At 36.1% G+C, this 14,719-nt stretch overlaps 1 protein-coding gene across 1 annotated transcript in view; it reads right to left on the minus strand.

Annotated features, from left to right (window-relative positions):
* Positions 1 to 1,291: 1,291 nt before the first annotated feature.
* UBR5 (ubiquitin protein ligase E3 component n-recognin 5) overlaps positions 1,292 to 14,719 on the minus strand; it is an 80,001-nt gene continuing 66,573 nt past the window's right edge. Inside the window, exons 48-59 of the mRNA XM_015816367.1 lie at positions 13,296 to 13,539; positions 12,034 to 12,148; positions 11,554 to 11,698; positions 10,238 to 10,368; positions 8,404 to 8,464; positions 6,804 to 6,979; positions 6,527 to 6,611; positions 5,752 to 5,907; positions 5,448 to 5,561; positions 4,594 to 4,738; positions 3,978 to 4,063; positions 1,292 to 3,753 (exon numbers count right to left, since the gene is read on the minus strand). Coding sequence (XP_015671853.1) covers positions 3,541 to 3,753; positions 3,978 to 4,063; positions 4,594 to 4,738; positions 5,448 to 5,561; positions 5,752 to 5,907; positions 6,527 to 6,611; positions 6,804 to 6,979; positions 8,404 to 8,464; positions 10,238 to 10,368; positions 11,554 to 11,698; positions 12,034 to 12,148; positions 13,296 to 13,539 — 1,671 coding nt within the window. The 3' untranslated portion in view covers positions 1,292 to 3,540. The remainder of the gene's footprint in view (positions 3,754 to 3,977; positions 4,064 to 4,593; positions 4,739 to 5,447; positions 5,562 to 5,751; positions 5,908 to 6,526; positions 6,612 to 6,803; positions 6,980 to 8,403; positions 8,465 to 10,237; positions 10,369 to 11,553; positions 11,699 to 12,033; positions 12,149 to 13,295; positions 13,540 to 14,719) is intronic.

A 14,719-nucleotide genomic window follows, 5' to 3' on the forward strand; every position in this document is an offset into this window, starting at 1 on the left:
GAAACAAGCATACTTAGAAGAGAAAAAAAGAGCTTTGCCTATTATCCAGAAGGCAGCTCAGCAAAACACTTGTACCTTTACAGACAAAACCCTTACTGTAATGAAACAATGCAAAAAAACTCTTAATGGTAAAATATATGAATCTATTGCTACAATTAAGTGCTTTCAGAGGCTTCAATACCTTATTTTGTTTATCTGGTCAGTCTATTTCTATCTGGATTTAGAAAACTGGGAGTAAAGCATTTGTTTTTATCAATGCATCAATTTATCAATCAATTTATCAACTTTCTATTCGTATTAATATCACTTAGGGAAAATGATAAGAGAAATACAACAGACTAAAAACTATTTGAACTAAGTAAATTAGATGGGCTAATGATGACATGAAGTAAGTGGGGCCACTTTTTAAGACTATTTAATAAATAGTTTAATTAGGATACCACCACTAAACTAACTAGGAATTGGAAACCCTAACACAAATTTCATCAGTAATAATACATTTTATTAGTGCCTAGCCTGCTGTTTGAACAATTCAAGTGCTGGTTTATTTATAAAGCATAACAAAACTTAGTATATAGTGTCTAAAGGTTTACCTACAAACTAGCTTGATGGCTGATCTTCAGCTGCCTCCATCTTCTGAAATGTTAACAGGAATCAAGTGGCAGCATTCATGCTATCTCTGGCAGGTAGTAATATTGACACACATGTTGTGTTAAACTTAAGATATAGTGCTAGCAATCAGAGTAAATGAGGCTTTTTAATTGTTCATAAATCTGCATATTTCACCATTTCATATTTTATCTGTTTCTTGCAAAAACAAAAAGCTGGCCTGATCAATAGACAGTGGTGCTAATTAACAGATGTACAGAATAACCTTGCTTTGTCTCAATATTAGTCCAAAAGGCTAAAATGTGGGCAACATAAAGAAATTCTGAAGGTACCATAGTTTGTTGGGACACATAAGCCGTAGTGCTCTTATCGTTTCTTGTGCTTATTTGGATTGATTTCACAATTGGTGATAATCAGTTACCAAAATACATCTTGTTATAAAACTGAGGTTCCATGGATCAAGAAAGTCCCAAAGGACTTCAGAGGGTTACCATAGCAACTCAATTGTCATGATTTCAAGCCCATTCAGCTCAGTGGCTTGAGGGAAAAAAGTAATCAAAATCCAGCTTTTAAAAGAATATGATTATCAAAAGTCAGGTAAAATTCAAGACACTATTGGAAAACTTTCCTATGACTTTTCTTGCCATATAGTTAAAAGAAACTAATTTAAGCCACACAGTAATGCGGTGTACAATTTTAATAAGCATTTCTTATTAAAAGCTTGATAATGTTCAAATATACAGAGAAAAGCTATTTATATAGCTACATACACATTTTGAGTCAATGACTACAACATTAATCATTCTAGCTTTCCCCTTGCCATTAGAGTAACAACAAAGTATTGTTTGTGTGCATGTGTTTGTGTATATACACACACGCACACACTACTGTATAGGCCTTATGAATTTTTGTAATGTATTCTGCTGTGACTGTTGTAAGACAATTGTATTATATACAGAGCTATACATATAACATAGGGATAGGCTAGATATACACAGGTTATATATAACAATATTTTACAATATACACAGCCTTTCCTAAAAGGACTTCAGAGAATATTAACTTTATTATGCCTCAACTCTTCTGTGAGGTAGGTAGCATTTTTTTAAATTACAGAATGCAAGAGGCTCAGACATTATGAAACTTGCTATAAGCCAAGTAGCAAATTCAAAAACAGAACCTGAATACTATGCCAAACATGAAAAACTCCATCCTTATCCTTAAAAGGGCTGACATTCAGAAAGAATGATTTCATCAAAATGTGCAAGGGGAAAAAATAAAGCACCTATTTAATTTTTAAAAAACTGAGTAAGCCTGGCACAGCTTTTAAGAGAACAGTCTTCAGTCTTTATTTAAAAGAGGCTACAGTTAGGGTTTACACTGCTAGAATGCCTGCCAAAACAATAGATACTCTACAGAAGCAGGATGCTGTTTTCAAGCTAAGGCAGAAAGAGGCGTGAAAGTTGTTGGCATAGAGGAAGAGAAGAGGTGGTCCTTTTGGCAGAAATTCAGGCAAGTTCTTAATGATGTGCAATTTCCCCCTGCCAAAACCCCACAGAAAATAGACCTAACAAATTATACCATGAGATAGTAAGCGTAAAATAATAAAGAATCTTCCCCTTTCCTACAATATGTTAGTGCTCAACTAAATAGGATCTTAATATACTGAAATATTATGCACTAAAATGCTTTAATAAAAATAGCATTTTGTATGTGCACCACAATGCAGTTGGCAAACATTTGTGTGTTGAGTAAGCTATATCTGATGAAAAGATTATACTTTGTTGGATCAGGCCATCTTAAACTTTTCTGCTAACTGTAAAATGCAGATTGAACTGCTTCTATTTTAAATGAAGAGGAAGAGTAGTTTTATTCACCTATAAACAACTTAATAGATGTGATGTGCAGTAGCAACTAAAATATACAGGTCACATAAATAAAAACTATTTTTTCAGTATGACTTTGTAATTTATTAAAAACTGTAACAAGATACTTAAAAAAGGCTAGATACAAAAGTAGTTAAGCTGCTCACGAACATTAAATTTTTTTTCAAAATGTACCTTCAAATAATCATGATCTTATAAACATTTTACAGTTACCAGGTAGTGCCCAGGCTGAAAATTTAACCAGCTTGAGACACAGCAGAACAAGTGTCTGGATTTGAGCTGGAGGTGTAAGCCTCCTAACCGACTGCTCAAAGAAAGAGGGATACAAAATGTTGATTGTAAATGATTAAATACTGTGCATTGGCTTCCTTCTTACGTACAAAAAGAATCTCACTAAGGTTATACAGACTACATGCAAAACATTAATGGTGGTATTTATTGTGCCAGAGTCCAGTGCAAGCAGACAAAATTGCAATGGCAGTGGTTTTTGTAAGCAAACGTGAATGATTTCAACTCTTAGCTCTAACTGGCAAGAACTTTTTACAAGTTCAATATACATGATGCACAACTGCAGCCAACCACAAACTTAAACACCATTTAAAAAAAAAATTAAAATAAACCACAGGACATACTTCATCTTTTATTTTGAAATTTCCTATTCCCTCTATACAAGCACCTTTGCTGAAACACTTTCCAGAAAGGCAGCAGTGAATTATTTTTTTTTGAAGAACATTTGACATATTTCCACCGCTTTTGAAAAAGTTAAATCACAGTGTAATTTATATTGTTCTGCTGTCTTCTTTGGCTGGATTTGGCCAAGAAATTAATGACTAGCAAATGATCACAATCTAACATCGCCAGTGCTTCTTCAGCCCTTAGGTTGCAAACTTTGCTTGGGAATGTTGCATTTTATCATTGCAGTACCAGCAATAGGAGGGGGCATGACAGCATTAACTTTTCATAAACTTTTATGGACAAATGGAAACTCTACAAAAAAAATCTAGCTAGTAATAATTATACAGCAATACACACTTTTTTTAATAGTCTACACAAAACCAAAATTTTTGGTCTTAATGGCGAGTAGTAACTTCTGTTTAAGAATCTGTTTAGAAGAATAAAGTGGAACATAAAGGCGTGATATACACGTGTTTGCTGTAGGAAGGTGTTGATCATCTGGTGGTCTTATTGTGATGGATGGCATAGGCTGAAATCCTTCTTCACTAGCAGGTAATGATGGGCTAGATGTCCAAAAGTAAACCTAAGGACCATTAAAAAAAAACCTGTTAATTCTTCACTAAACAAATTCATACCCAATTTTGATGTTAATTATTCCATATTAATTAAGCCACCATGAGAAAAAACCTGGATAATGAAACATAAGTGAGAATAATGTTTTTTTAACTTGTCAAAGCATTAAAGGAATTTAACAATTAGATACTCAAAAGGTGTGAATTAGCTCCAAGGAAAAGAAATAATACTTACTAAATCTTGCCTTTCAGTCATACTCATCTTCTCTACTATGGACCAAAACCATCGTTTAAACTGCAGAAGTTTCTCAGCATTTTCTCCTATTAAAAATGAAGTCAAAGAATATTAAAAGCAGAAACCCCATGGTATTACTTTCAAAAGTGAATTCATGGAAATACTTGAAATATGCTAACCATGTACTAAATGCTACAGGGCTACTCTTTAGCTGGTCAGTAATACAATGTTCATTGTAAATTACATTTTGCATTAAGTGATCAGGTTTCAATTTTTCAAAAAATCCAAAAATCGTATCTGAAAGAAATAAACTGAACTATCATTTTTAATTTGTGAAGAATCTCCCCAGTAGGCACAGGATAAACACAACCAAGAAGCACTAGTATGTAAGGATTACACCCAACTGTTTCTATCCCCCAGAAGAACTTGGACACTAGTGAGAGATCATATTCCCACTAGGTCCCTTTCACATCTTCTCTAGAGGAATGAAATAGGCCAGCTTATACAATATTGGATAACCTTATATAACTTATAAAACATTTATTTTTTAATCAGTATGCAAAGAAGCTGATCATAATTTTATTATGGTGCAATTTAGAATCAAAATATATTATACCTGACTCATCATTGAAAGAAGTAAAGCTGATTAGCATCTGCACATTAACTTCACCACATCCATTGACTAGAAGCCTGAAATCTTCTGCTGTCAAGTCTTCTAATGAATTCTTTGGGAGTACATCCAACAGACCCTTCCTCATTGCCTGAAAAAGCCACCAGAAATAGAATTTTGGCACTCAAATGCACCCTGCTGTGTTACAATGCAACTCAAGATTCCTTGCTGTGATACACAAGTCTTGCCATGTTCTCATCATGAGCTGAAGCAACACCTTTCTGGAATAATCCTTTGCTTCACATCATCCACACCCAGAGATAAAATAGAGGAGGGGGGAGGGTTGATATCCTCTGTGTATTTACATGGTTACTATTTTATATTCTGGAATCAAGTGACCAGCTGGAATTGTTCTAAGCCTCAAGAAAACTACTTTGGTAAATTGGGCTCATAGAGAAGCAGAATATTAGCTTCTTAGCTATCACAAGTTTTGGTTCAGCTATGAAGGCCAATACAAATTTAACTGAGAATTGAGTATAATATTTTTTTTTGCAGAAACAGAATAGCAGAAAAATTAAGAATCAAATGGGAAATTGGCAGATTTGTTCACCCTTATTCATAACTGGATCAGGAGGAAGAACAGTGTTTTCTATGCTAATTCTAAATTTCATACAGATATATTGCTGATACTGAGAGAAGTATTTTTGTGACAGATTTTTCTGAATGTTTTATGAAATGTAATATTTCATGGACGGCTTAAAAGTTTTTTATCTTATACATTCAACATATTTCTTTAAAGATTACAGAACAGTACTAAGAAAAAGTTGAATCAAATTCCAAGAAGATTTCACATCACTTACATGTAGAGGTTGTTCTGCAACTACTAACATTCTATGTTCTGCATATTTACGAACATATTCATACACATTTTGAGGAGTGACTGGTATATTTACACCGTTGGAAATAAGTTCAACCTAGAAAAACAATGCAACACAGTTGTTTTTTTTAAATCTTATTAAAGGCTTCACAACCATCAGTTATTCACAACTCCTCTTAGTCTTGCTTCTTATTACATTTGTCACTAAAATTACCGAAGTATCTATGGATGTTAACATTAAAAGAGATTCTGAGGCAGTAACATTAAACACAGTAATTTGTGCCTACCTGTCCTCCACCTTCCTCTTTGCACAGGTCTATCGCAAAAGCTAAGTCCATTGCTGCAAAAACTGCATCAGCATCTGTACTTTGGGAAGCGAGGATGAGTTGCCGTAAACTCTCATACATAACCGGATCAAAAAAGGCAAAATCATGCCAGTTAACCTGAAAATAAAAAAGTAATCATTAAACATTTACTTGTGTTTCATTGTACAAGTAGTGCAATTAAGCTTATTGTTGGGAAATTTATAAGATTTTACAACTAATATTCTCATATCTATTTTAAGAACAATAGTGCATAGACATCTCCACCATTTGATCAAGAAGTTAAATAAATCACAATATAAGCACAAAAGTTGAAGAGCATGGGTTAGTTCTCAGACTGATCGTTACATCTGATTTGGGCTTATGATTATTTGGGTTTGTGACCTCCAGCAGACTATAATTGAAATTCTAGTTTGTTTTGAAAATAATGGCTTATTTTAGTAGTTTGATGAAATTTCTGCTTAGAGGATTATGAATGAAGGGCTTAGGAGACAGGTTATAATGATCTCACACAAAAAAATCACTTGATATCGTATTTGTAGATCACCATTATACCCAGAATGGAGCTTTTTGAAATATTCTTACCTTTTCTGGATAAAGTATCTGACAGTAAGGAAAGGAACAAACATTTTAAACATAAGGATGGAGGTTATGGGAGCAATGCCCTACATTTTTAGCTGAACACAAATTTCATCAATTAATGCAGCAGCCCTATGCTAAATCACTAAGAGATGCTTACCTTTCTGCCAAGAAGAACTTTTATTACATGTCGATTTAATGTAATTGGACATAGTTCATTTTGCAGCAAGCATAACCCTAGAATTCTGAAAATCATTAGAAAGCAGTTAATATTTTAACAGAAAATTGCTAACAATATCAAAATAGAAGTATTAAACAAGAGTCATTCTTTTCAAATTTTGGTTGAAAATCCCAATCTTATTACATTTAATATTATATATACATTTCGTATTATTTTTCTCTCAGAAAGCAATTCACTCATCTAGAGGGTATTTTACCTGCCAATATTTCTGAAGCAATTCAATCTGGCTTCTGTATTTTTGCCTGGCCTTGGTGTATAAAAACCACGTTTTCCAGGTTGATAAAACAGTGGTGCGTTATCATCACCATCATCTGTATCATCTAATTCCATGTCCACAACGCTACGACTAGAACCATGTCGTTTTCTGTTTTCCTTTTTTAAAAGAAACACACAATAGAAATAAAAAGTGTTTGTTTCTGTTAACTGACTTTAGTACTGAACTGTGTATTCAAAATATACCATTCAAAAAGATGATTTCAACAAATGCTACTAATTTAATAATATACGTCTATGTACTTATCTAACAGTTTCTAAAATATGGACTCTGCTTTAGTTTTCTGTGTCATCTCTTCAAGCAAATAAATACTAGAATAGTCTAATTTCTAATAACTAATTTCCAGATATGAAAAAAAAAAGATTTAGGCTTGTACGCTCTTATCAACTCAATAGAAAGAAAGAACAAAGGAACTAACAGTAATTTGTAAAGAAGTAGCATGCAAAATACTCTGAAATGAAACTAAGAAGAAAAATATTGTCTTAATGACTTTACTACATATCAACCCAGAGACAATTCTTCATCTTAACACAGAATACAGCTAATCTTATGCCACCTGCTTTCCTAGGTATAAGACTAAGATGAGTAAATGAGACCATTTCTAGGCATTGAAACTTGTTACAGATACTCTTCATTTAGTGATCAAGAATGGGACAAGTAACTTGAACATTAAGTAATGACTAAGTGAAATTTCAACTGTGCTTATAATTTTATTTCAGTTTTCCTTTGTTTTATAGATCTACAAAGGTTGTAAATTGAGGACTGATCATAAAAGTTACTCTTTCATCACTGTCCAAAATGTGAATGGTTCCCAAATGAGGCAATCACTAAACGAGGACTAGCTGTATGATCAATTTCCAAGACAAAATTGAGACTGTAAGTTACAAGAGCAAGTTGCAATAATATGCTGCAATGTACAGTCTCTTGTTCAGAACTCCAACTGCCATGACTTCATGGAATTTGAGAGATTCTTTTATAGTTGTTATTTAATTTGATGACTCTGGGAATACATATGATTTCTGGTCTTATGTATGTGATTAAAAGAATCTGTCATGGTTCCGACAGATGAAACTCTTCAAAAGAACTTCGAGGCATTGTTTACCTTAAAGAATCTTTTATTCGAGAAACAAAGTATCGGCACTACATAGTTGAAAGCAGAAACTAAATTCCCCTCCCCTGGATACAAAGTAACAAAGTGCAATTCTTGAAGCATGGGCTTTCTCCCCAGCTCTCCAGCCCGCCAAAACACTATCAGCTCTGGGCCCAATGTCCTTGGGTTCCCACGATTAAGTTATTATTGTTATGACTAGCTGGACTCTCATCCCTATTCCCCCTCTCAGCAGCAACTCATTCTAAAAGCAATAGAGAAAATGGCTGCATTTCCATCTGTTGTCAAAGCAAGAACATCCGATGTTAGTAGTGTTGACAGAATCTTCTTCGTAAATGAATTTCTCTATTTTAGATATTTCAGACATCTTTAAACAGTAAATTAATAAAGGCATGGTCTACAGATGTTTCTTACTTGCACTTTATCAGAAGAATCCAACAAGCCAAGGTCTAGAATGCTGTCAGCTCCATTTTCCCTTTGAAAAGAATAAAAACCAATTATATTGAGCCAATATAATGTTTAAGATAGAGCAGGGCTTTTCAACCTTTTCATAGATTGTACCACTTTTAGGATATGGCAATATTTGAGTACCACCAGTCCCCTAGCAGGTGGCCGTGGCCTGCTCGACACCACTCACTGGACACAGCTGACTCGAGACAGCTGGGTCACAACGGAACAAGTCACACTGGCTAACTTGATGTGGGGACAACTCGGTGCCCCACAAACTCGCCTCCCCAAACTGCTAGAGCTAAGCGTATGCGCACGCACAAACACATGCACACACACCGCATTCCAGGTTTAGGGACTTTTATCCACAAAGGAAAGAGGGAGCCTTCTCCCCAAGCCCAGGCATGATTGGCAATTTTCTGGCTCAGATGTGGATACAAGTCTCCAAGGTTGGAATGTTGTTTGTGTGTATATGTGTAAAGCACACTAAAGAGATGTTCTTTTCCCAATCTCAGACATCGTTGGTGTTTCCCTGTCCGGTGCCCCCTCCCGGCAAAGCAGGAGGTGGAGGATGTTTGCAGGAAGCAGTTTCTTCCGAGTCCAACTTCTATCTTGACAGATCTCTGGAGAGCAAGAGGCGGTGGCAGGGGAGCAGAGCTCCCGGGTCCTGCACAAGGGAGGCTGGCCCGTTGAGGAAAGGGAATTTCCATTTCCAATTGTGCGTGGTAAGGATGCTGGCTTGTTGGGGCAGACTTTCCTTACACAGCTCCCTTGCCCCCCCTCTGCTTCTCCAGAGATCTGCAGAGGAGACAGAGATGTGGAGGGCAAGGTACAGCCTCTATATTGGCCACTTCTACCTCTCCAAGCCCTCTTCAATTAAACATACATTATATATAAATTAAAACACAGCCCAAAAGAAAACATAGTTAAATCACTAATTACAGCTCTTCGCATGTCTTTTGGAAAAACTACCTTTATTGATGTTAGGAAGGAAGAGCAAATCTTATTAAGGAACTCTTAAGAGGAAGGGAATTGAAGACCCCCAAAGGTCTTGTTCTTTCTAATCTGCCTTCCCTTTGAGCCTTTAGTTCTCATTATTTTATTATTATGAATTTAAGAAGAAGATCAAAGGCCTCCATAGCTCAGGATACTCACCCTTAAAATCAGAACCTTTGATTCTCATCCAAGAATCTTCTTCAGCTCTGACTGGATGGTAGGGAATGGAAGGATTTATATTCCTTGCAGACAGCTGGTCATTTGCATTCTTTTAACGAGTTGTTGGAACCATTTGGAGGTTTACCTCTGGATCACTTGAATAGTGTAAATGTGTGTGGAGCCTTCTTGGCACAGGATGTTTTCTGCCTTGGCTCCACACACATTTGCACTACCCAGATGACTCTGAGGACACGGGTAAACCTTCAAATGGTTTCAACAACTCTCTAGAAGAATGAAAATGACCAGCTGTCTGCAAGGAGTATAAATCTTTCCATTCCCCACCATCCAGTCAGAGCTGAAGAAGCTTCTTGGATGAGAAGTGAAATGTCTTCAAAGAAAAACAAGAAAGTCCAGTTGCCTCCTGAAAAAGCACCTTTGAGACAACCTGACCTGGATGACTGAGAATCTCCATAGACATTATAATAGCAGATGTTATGTCCAAAATTTGGGATGATTTTTCAGCCATTTGTTTATAAATATGAAGGAGGTAAGCTAGATACCTTGACTTCTATAGGAACTCAAAAGTCAATCATTCCCATAGTTGAAACTCATATACACACTTTAATTCTCATTAATATTAAATTACCTTCCATGTGCAATAATGAGCTCCATAGCTTCATCCACTCTTGCTCGAAGAGAATCTTCACTTGCTAATAGTAAAAGCAGCTGTGCAGGTGACAATTCCAATAGCATACCTGTAATTTTGCTTGCAAAAGCCTGAAAAGATATAGATTTATATTTATTTTCCTATGTTTACACGCTTCCCTCTACCTGATTATTATACTAGATAGGCAGAAAAAAATCTGCTGTCTGTTTCCTGATATGTTAAAATTATGGGTAGAGAACCACAGGATAAATGGGATGGGATCTGGCTTCTATTCCAGACATAGAAAGGGCAAATCCAAATAGTAAAATATAATTTATTCTGAATTCAAATAATATTAAAAATGTGGAAAGATTCTTTTTCTGGGGTTTATCCCAATCACAAGAACAATCCAATAAGCAAATTAAACTAATAGATTCAAACTCAGAACAAATTCTGTTCTAACCTTGGATTTTTTTAGTTATCTATCAATGCTTCTGTATTTAGGCTTGCTTGTTTCCAATTTCAGCTTACAGCCATCCTTCTCAGCCCTTCTGATTTTTTGTGCAGCAATAATTAAACAATTCCTTTCAGATTTCCAACCGAAGCCTTTTCCAAGGATACATGCCACAAATAGTGACAATGCTAGTTAAATATCTACCAATGGCAATCTATTCTGTTCTTAGATATAGCAATATTCACAAGATCCATGCTAACCCAGAAATTTATTTTAATGGGAAGCTTTTTCAAACTTAAAAGCCATTAACCTGACATTCAGAAGAAAGGACGGCAGGTACAGGAGTGATCAAGAGCCATGGTGGTGCAATGCTTAGAATGCAGTACTGCAGGTTACTTCTGCTGACTGCTAGCTGCCAACAGTTTGGCAGTTCGATTCTCACTGTCTCAAGGTTGATTCAGCCTTCCATCCTTACAAGGTCGGTAAAACGAGGACCCAGATTGTTGGGGCAATATGCTGACTCTGTAAACCACTTAAGAGAGGGCTGTAAAACTCTGTGAAGCGGTATATAAGTCTAAGTACTATTGCTATTGCTATCTTGGGTCTTGCCCAGAGGAGGCATGTAACCCCCTCATGTGACTCATAAGGTAACATAGTCTACATATGCTACAGATTGTGGCATATTAAGGTAAGTTTTGTTATCATAGCATGTTCGACACCAACGTCAGTAAATAGATTATGAAATGTCCAAGGAGATATTAAGGCAGAGACTGTAAAACTCCCAAATAAAACAGGTTAGAATATTTTGTAAAAAAACAATGCCCTCCCCACCCCCTCCCCAAGTAGAGAAGCCCAGGCTCACAGGTTGCATTGCTTGTACACGGGGATAAAGTCTTTCGCCCAGGGCTTGTCGATGTGCTGGAAGAGGATCAGGGTCATCACTAGGATTTCCTTCAGATGCAGGTCGAAAAGGTCTGGTGTCAATGGACAGCTGCCTCCTAAAATCCCTTTAAAAACACACACAAACATTCTTTATCAGAAATTATTATTGTTCTACACACGACCAAGACATTGCATTGTGGGTCTGTGTTAGAGAATAAAAATGGAGTTTCTGTTCTGTTAAAAGGATAGGACATCAGTCTCTGCTCCACCTTTTGTCTGTGCTTCAATACAAGGAAGAATCTCTTGTTTATGTTTTTCTTTAAATCATTTTGAATCCTTGATTCTGTAAGATGTTTTAAAGAGGTATACTCTGTTCTGAAGTGCTACTCTGCTCCCTATTATTAGAAATTTGCACCAGAAAATTCATGAGCAAAATTTATATGTTAGAGGGACAACTTACCTGTCTCTGTCTCTTCGAGAACCAGTTCGCAACCCACTACTGTTTCTCCTCATTTCTCTCTCCCGTTCCCTTTCTCGATCTCTCTCCCCTCTGTTCCGTAATCTCTGCATTAGACCTGAAGAGACAGTCAAATTTGTACAGAATTTTTCCTATAAGAATCATAACTAATACAAAGAATCATGAGCTGCGAGATCTATCCCGAACGAAGCAGAATACAAAATTTTAAGTTTGGAATCTTTTTACATAATATTTAAGAACTGATGCAATAACACTTTTTCATCTAATTCTAAAAAACATTTTAGAAGACTTTTACCCTAGTTCAAAAAATATAATTCCTGAAGGAGAAAATGTGAAGGTATGCCAATCCTATTTGTGAATCCTTCCTTGCTTTATTCCTTGCTTTATTTATTCTCAAGGCCTTTACAATATAGTTAGTCCTCAACTTATGACCACAACTGGGACCAGAATTACTGTTGCTAAGCAAGATAGTTATTAAGTTAATTATACCCAATTTTATAACCTTTTCACCATAGTTGTTAACCAAACACTGCAGTTGTTAAGTAAATCATGTGATTATTATACAAATCTGGCTTTCCCCATTAACTTTGCTTGTCGGAAGCCAGCTGGGAAGGTCACAAAGAGCAATCACACACAACCCTGGGATGCTGCAACTGTCACAACTACATGCCAGTTGCCAAGCACCCAAATTTTTATTAGGTGACTGTGGCAATGCTGTGACAGTTGAAATGTGAGGACTGGCCATATGTCACTTTTTCCAATGCCATTCTAACTTCAAACAATTTCTAAAGGAATGGTAGGCCCAACTACATGTAACTGAAATAGAATAGGTATATTTCCCTACATACGTTATTTCTTTTTTCTTATTCTTCCTTTGATTCTTTTTCTACATTGAATGTTACTAATAAATCTCTTAGCAGCAGAGGTGTCTGCCCCTTTTATTTCAAAACAATACACATGAAATATGGGAAAAATTCTGACAATTTCTTCCTATTCTCCCTATTTAGTAGTCTTCTATAACTGATTGTGCAGAAATCTGCATTCCAGGTTAGCAAGGTTTTGTTTTTGTGTGCACACATAGGACAACTGTTATCAAGTGTGCAAAACAATATTGCTACATAATTTAGACCCCTAATTTGACCATTAAAACATCTTTTTAGACTACAGCATAAGCTTTTGTCCTTCTCTTTGCCAAATGCATAAATCTTAAATGGTGTACAAAACATATTCTTTGGGATACCTACTTGTATGTGTCCCCTTGTTGGCATTTTGAATACAATCTAGATTTGGCAGTTTCTCATTTGACAAAAAGGCTTGTGCAATAGCAGTATAAAAGCTTCGTGCCACACCACTGCCTTCTCCTGGTTCATCCTTAAATGTAACCTTTACCCTGTGGACAGCCATTGGAGTGGTAGCACATCTTCGACCAAAGTGATTGTTGAGTTGTCTCATTGTTTGCTGAATTAGAAGGTCTCTGTCCCGATCAACCTAGCAGACATATCAGAATAAGAACATAAACCTCTGAAGAAAAAGGCAAGACAAACACTAGTGTTATACGGCTACACTTCCTCTCCAAGTCTGTCCAGTAATATCTCTTAGCAGCATTTAACCAATTATTCAGAAAGTTAATATGACTGTGGTAAGAATGACCAGCTGTCCGCGAGCTGTTTCAGTAAAAGAATCAGAGGAATATGGGTTAGAAGAGCACTAAGGTGATATCAGATTCAAGATATTAAAACTGTATCATTAGTACCGTTTCAATATTTTTCCTTAACATAAAAAGTCACGCAGTGTAATAATAAACACCATCATGTCAAGAAATTGTATTCTGAAAAGATTAAAAATCAGTGCTATTAAGGCTGAACAACAAATTTCCACAGCTTAGTATCTCCCGAGATACCATTTAGCAAAATCAATAAAGGAAATATAATAAAAACTCCATTTTGAAAATACCCCAAATCCATCTAACTTATTCTCAAATTGAGACCGTCACCTATTGATTAAATTACTCTGAGTAAACTACGTACACGTAGTTTTAACTTTTGGGTTTGCTTGGTCCTTCCAGAATTTATAGCTGAAGATCAATTATAATTTTATTTATTTATTTCTATTCTGCCTTTATTATTTTTACAAATAACTCAAGGCAGCGAATATATCCAACACACCTTCCTCCTCCTATTTTACCCACAACAACCCTGTGAGGTGAATGATGATGATGATGATGATGATGATGATAAAGTTGGAAGGGACCTTGGAGGTCATCTAGTCCAACCCCCTGCTCAGGCAGGAAACCCTATACCATTTCAGACAAATGTTGGGCTGAGAGAGTGACTAGTCCAGGGGTAGGCAATCTTGGCTCTTTTATGACTCGTGGACTTCAACTCCCAGAATTCGTGAGCCAAGGTTGCCTACCCCTGGACTAGTCCAAAGTCATCCAGCAGGCTTTCATGGCTAAGGAAGGACTAAAACTCATAGTCTCCCACTTTCTAGCCTGGTGCCTTAACTGCTAAACCAAATTGGTTCTCTATTCTCAGCACATCTGAAATCTGGAAGTAGCACTTAGAATAAAGTGGCCCAGTTACTATAGAGAATATCATACAGGAACCACATTACACCGTTTTTATCTAAACTGTTCTGGTTTCCAATAGAATACTGGTCCATTCCAAGG

Source organism: Protobothrops mucrosquamatus, unplaced genomic scaffold, assembly GCF_001527695.2.
Source record: "Protobothrops mucrosquamatus isolate PMUCROS unplaced genomic scaffold, P.Mucros_1.0 scaffold439, whole genome shotgun sequence".
Lineage (NCBI taxonomy): Eukaryota > Metazoa > Chordata > Lepidosauria > Squamata > Viperidae > Protobothrops > Protobothrops mucrosquamatus.